This window comes from Gossypium hirsutum, chromosome A02 (genome assembly GCF_007990345.1).
Source record: "Gossypium hirsutum isolate 1008001.06 chromosome A02, Gossypium_hirsutum_v2.1, whole genome shotgun sequence".
In the NCBI taxonomy this organism is placed as follows: Eukaryota; Viridiplantae; Streptophyta; class Magnoliopsida; order Malvales; family Malvaceae; genus Gossypium; species Gossypium hirsutum.
The window spans coordinates 87362535-87368507 of NC_053425.1; the positions used below are offsets into that span (position 1 = coordinate 87362535).

At 41.8% G+C, this 5973-nt stretch overlaps 1 protein-coding gene across 1 annotated transcript; it reads right to left on the reverse strand.

The window, feature by feature from the left end:
• Window positions 1–3550: 3550 nt before the first annotated feature.
• On the reverse strand, window positions 3551–5668 carry LOC121211448 (uncharacterized). Its single transcript, XM_041084214.1, has 2 exons — window positions 4371–5668; window positions 3551–4187 (listed from the first exon to the last, which is right to left on the reverse strand). Exons 1-2 carry the CDS (start codon window positions 5666–5668, stop codon window positions 3551–3553), a joined length of 1935 nt encoding a protein of 644 aa, XP_040940148.1.
• Between the last annotated feature and the right edge of the window lie 305 nt (window positions 5669–5973).

The following is a 5973-nucleotide window of genomic DNA, read 5'->3' on the forward strand; positions in this document are numbered from 1 at the left end:
ACCTCCGTCAAAATTCGAAGAGAAGGTATTTCTACTTCAGTAGGTAACACTGCTTCCATCCCATAAACTAGCGAGAATGGGGTTGCCCCAGTAGAGGTTCTGACAAATGTTCGATAGGCCAAGAGTGCAAATGGCAACTTCTCATGCCAATCTCTATAGGTCTCATTCATCTTTCCCACTATTTTCTTAATATTCTTGTTGGCAGCTTTCACTGCCCCATTCATTTTTGGACGATAGGGAGAAGAATTGTGATGCTTGATCTTGAACTGGTCACAAATCTCCGCTATCGTTTTGTTATTTAAGTTCAATGCATTGTCAGATATGACCTTCTCAGGCATTCCATACCGACAAATGATCTCCTTCTTTAAGCATCGACTCACAGCTGCCTTAGTAACATTCGCATAAGAAGCTGCCTCTACCCATTTTGTAAAGTAGTCAATTACCACGAAGATGAACCGATGTCCATTCGAAGCTTTCAGTGATATTGGTCCAATGACGTCCATGCCCCACATGGAAAAGGGCCATGGAGAAGTCATAACATGTAAAGGTGAATGTGGTACATGAACTTTATCCCCATAAATCTGGCACTTATGGCATTTCTTGGTGTAGTTGATACAGTCCCCTTCCATAGTGGCCCAATAATAGTCGAACCTCATGATTTGCCTTGCCATCGTGAACCCATTTGCATGCGTCCCACATACACATTCATGAACTTCTTCTAAAATTAGCTTAGCTTCCACAGCATCAACACATCTCAAAAGTACTTGGTCTTTTCGTCTTTTGTACAGGATATCTCCATCTAAAACATAGTCGCAAGCTAACCTCCTCAAAGTTCGTTTATCATTTTCACTGGCCTGCTCAGGGTATTGACGATCTCTCACATATCGCAATATATCTTGATAACAGGGGTTATTGCCATTTCCTTCCTTCTCAATGTTACAACAATGAACTGGAGCCTCATAAACACTTATTTGAATTGGTTTCATTTCTTCTTCTTTATTAGCCTTGATCATTGAGGCCAAGGTTGCTAAAGCATCTGCCATCTGATTTTCTTCTCGTGGGAGATAATTGAAAGTGATGCTATCAAATTCCTCAAGTAACCCCAAAACTACCTTTCGATAACTAATCAATTTAGGGTCCCTTGTCTCCCATTCACCTCTGAGCTGATAAACAACCAACGCCGAATCTCCATATACTTCTAGGGTTTTTATTCCTCGCTCTATAGCTGCTTGAAGTCCCATGATACATGCTTCATACTCAACCATATTATTCGTGCAATTAAAGTCCAACTTGCACGTAAAAGGGTAATGATCGCCATTCGGAGACACCAAGACTGCCCCAATTCCATTTCCGACTGCATTAGAAGCCCCATCAAAATTGAGCTTCCAAGAAGAATTTTCAGTTATTGCTATACACATCGACTCCTCATTCAAAAAATCGAAGTTCAATGGCTCATAATCCTCTAGAGCCCTACTGGCCAAGAAGTCTGCTACCGCACTTCCTTTTATAGCTTTCTGACTTATGTAGACTATATCAAACTCTGAAAGCAAAATTTGCCATCTCGCCATTCGCCCATTTAGAGCCGTTGACTCCATCATGTATTTCAATGGATCAAGTTTTGAGATAAGCCAAGTGGTATGGTATAGCATATACTGTCTTAATCTTCGAGTTGTCCAAATCAGCGCACAACACAACTTTTCAATTGGTGAATATCTCATCTCACAGTCAGTGAATTTCTTACTGAGGTAATAAATTGCCTTCTCCTTTTTCCCTGACTCGTCATGCTGGCCAAGCACACATCCCATAGAATTACTGAACACTGACAAGTATAGTATTAATGGTTTATCTGGGCTTGGTGGAGATAATACCGGAGCATTCAACAAATACTGCTTGACCTTTTCAAAAGCATTCTGGTATCTCTCATCCCAAGTTCCTTGATTGTGCTTTCTGAGGAGGCGAAAGATAGGATCACATTTCTCGGTTAGTTGTGAAATGAACCGAGCAATGTAATTCAACCTTCCTAGGAATCCTCGAACTTCTTTCTGAGTACGTGGTGGAGGTAATTCTCGTATGGCTCTGACCTTGTCTGAGTCGACTTCAATTCCTTTTCCACTGACTACGAAGCCTAACAACTTTCCTGATCGGGCTCCAAAGGTACACTTTGCTGGATTGAGCTTCAACTGAAATTTTCTCAACCTTACAAACAATCTTCTCAAGACCTCGATATGCTTTTTTTTCTGTACGCGACTTGGCAATCATATCATCAACGTATACCTCAATATCCTTATGCATCATGTCGTAGAACAAGTTCACCATGGCCCTTTGGTACGTTTTCCCTGCATTTTTTAATCCAAATGGCATTACTTTGTAGCAAAAGGTGCCCCACAAGGTTATAAAGGTGGTTTTATCCATGTCCTCTGGATGCATCTTTATCTGGTTGTATCCTGAGAAACCATCCATAAAGGAGAACAACGAATATCCCGCTGTGTTATCTACTAAAGTGTCAATGTAGGGTAAAGGAAAATTATCCTTTGGGCTTGCTTTGTTCAAGTCTCTGTAATAAACACACATTCGTACCTTCCTATCCTTCTTAGGAACAGGCACAATGTTAGCTACCCATTCGGAGTACTTCACTTCTTGCAAGAATCCTGCGTCAAACTGCTTCTTGACTTCATCCTTTATTTTCAAAACGATATCTGGCCTCATTCTTCGCAACTTCTGTTGGACTGGCTTACAATCTTGTCTTATCGGAAGACGATGTACCACAATGTCAGTACTCAACCCAGGCATATCCTGTTATGACCAGGCGAAGATATCCTTGAACTCTTGAAGTAATTCAACCAGACCATACCTTGTGTCCTCGCTAATTAGGGTTCCGATTTTCAACTCCTTCCCTTCCTCTAGGGCTATATTCTCTATTGCCTCTTTCTCATATGGTATGATTTGTTTCTCTGATTGCTTAACCATTCTTAACAGATCGAGAGATACGTCACAATCTTGAACATCTTCAAAATCCTGAGGTTCCCCTAAACACATGTCTTGCTCGACAGAAAAATTAGGAGCCGTAGTATCAGCGTTCATATCATTGATATCCAGGGACCTGTGAGGGTATGAAAGAATATACAAAGAATGAATGAATCAAAGAATGATTGTTTATGTGCTATGAATAAAAGAATAAGAATTTCTAGAATTTGAAGGAATATTGGTCGATGAAAATGAAACAATACTCGTTTAAATTGATAAAAAGTTATGTTTTATTTAAATAATTATAGATGAACAGGGGCCTCTTTTCACAAACATAATCTTATTACTCCTAGGCCCTAGGGTAACAAACATGTTTCGAGAATTACTCTGAAAAATTCCTAAAGACTACAGGAAGGTCTTCCGCGGTTCAATTGTTCAGAGAGCTCCCCGATTTGTAAGGGCGAATGCCCTCGAGGTTTTCTTGTTCCAATCCCTCATTGTGTACAACATTAACCTGATGACTTTCCTCTATCAGGAATCCTCCTGACTTAAAGGATTTGGATATAGGTGGGAATGTCATCGGTTCCTACTCCACCTCTCTTCCATTCAAACGCGCCTTTCTTCTCGCTTGGCGCTTCTCCATTTCTTGCCTCTTGTGCTTATGGTCTGGCTTGAAACCCAAACCAAAGTGATCCTTCTTCTCACTCAGTTTTGGGATTTGAACCCCTCCTTGCAACTGTCTTCCTAGCCCTTTTCCCGGCAATGCTCCTTTCCCCATCATCATTTGCAAGGCCATCCTCGTGGCTCCAGACATTTTAGGTACCGGCACTTTGCTTCCTTCCAAAATGAAGGTGGCATTAATGACATCTAAAGAGCGGAAAGAACATTCAATAGCCTCTTCATTTGTCTCAACATAAGGGGCCTTGCTGGTAACTGCCGCTATAATGTCCTCCTCCGCATTGATGGTTATTAAGCGACCATCTGTTACTAACTTCAATTTTTGGTGTAGTGATGAGGGCACCACTCCTGCTGAGTGTATCCATGGTCTCCCCAACAAATAATTATAGGAGGGTTTGATATCCATCACCAGAAAATCAACTTCATACGTATTCAGCCCAATCTCCAGAGGGATGTCAATTCGTCCCATTACTTTCCTTTCAGTTCCATCAAAGGCTCTTACCACGTTATGACATGTTTTCATATGCGAACTGTCAATGGGCAATCTATTCAAGGTGGACAGCGGCAGGACATTCAAAGCAGACCCATTATCCACGAGTACACTTGGAAGTGTGTATCCTTTGCACCGAGTAGTGATGTGTAGGGCTTTGGTTGACCCTATGCCCCCAGGTGGAATTTCATCATCATTAACATAGATGAAATTGTCAGCACTGATGTTGTTTACTAACCGGTCCAGCTTGTTAACAGATATGTCATGGGTGACATATGTTTTGTTAAGCACTTTTAACAACGCATCTCGATGCACCTCAGAACTCAAGAGTAGGGCTAACACTAATATACGTGCCGGCTGCTTGCGCAACTGCTCGACCACACTATACTCGCTATGTTTCAGGAATTTCAGAAATTCCTTAACTTCTTCCTCCTTTACTGGCTCATTAATGGGTACTTCAGTCTCCTTCTCCCTTTCAGCCTCGACATCTTTCGTCTTTACGGGCTCCACTTTGGTATTCCCCTCGTCATAACGTTTCCCACTTCGTGTATGGAAACTTTCATTTTGCTTGCCCCTGGCCACATTAGCTATACTCTCCACCTCAGGTATTGTTATTTTGCAGTCATAGCTCCATGGCACCCTCCTGTCATCCTTGTAAGGGAAAGGATTGGGTTTATGGATGACTATTTTGGGTCCAGTTTGCGACCCCGCCTCGTTATTCCCTGGCAAGGAAATAATGATTCTTGGTTGGCTAGTTTTTTGTTGTTCATTCTTCAGCACACATATTTGTCCTTCACAAGAACTACCTTCAGAAACCTGTAGCTCTTTGTTAACCATAAGGCCTTGTACCATGGCCCTGAACTCTTCACAATTTTGGATCATATAACCCACCTCTCCATGGAATTCACAATGGTTCTCTATTCCTTCTCCTCCTTTTCTAGAGGTCAGCATACCTCTCTTCACCATTTCTTCCCATATTGCTTTCATAGGTATCTTCACCTCAGCAATATCTTCCTTGACTTTTCCTTTCTTTGTTTCCTCAATGGCATTCACTCCTTGATTGCAATGATCCGGTAACGGGTTTTCAGTATTAGGGGTACTATCAAATTTCACAACCCCTAATTTGATAAGCCTCTCCACGACCTTCTTGAACCTAGTGCAGTTTTCAATTGAGTGTCTCGATATTGCTGCGTGATATTCACATTTAGCATTTGCATCGTACCATTTAGGGTACGGTGGCTGCAGTGGTTTCAAGTGAAATGGAGCAATGGCATGTGCATCGTATAAGCTTTGGTAAAGCTCGCGATATGTCACAGGGATAGGAGTGAATTGCATCTTCTCCGAATTCTGTCTTGTACCCGATTCCTGTCCTTGAGTACTTTGTTGCTCACTGGTAGCTACTTTAGGTTGTCCAACTGTGATTGCCCTGGAGTTAAAACTATTCATGTTATTCACCTCATTTTCTTTTCTCCTTGAGGCTGATCTTTTAGCCACTTCCCCCTCGATTTTCCCGCCCCTCACGGCATTCTCAATCATCTCACCTACCATAACTATATCCGCGAAACTTTTCATGGTACTTCCAATCATATGTGTGATGAATGGCGCCTTCAAAGTATTAATAAATAACATGGTGGTTTCCTTTTCCAACAATGGTGGTTGTACTTGCATTGCCACCTCTCTCCACCGTTGTGCATATTGCCTAAAACTTTCATTAGGCTTTTTCTCCATGTTTTGAAGTGTGATCCTATCTGGCGTCATATCAGTCACATGGTTATACTGTTGCATGAAAGCCTGTGCAAGATCTCTCCATGAACCGATTCTTGCACGGCTCAACTGATTGT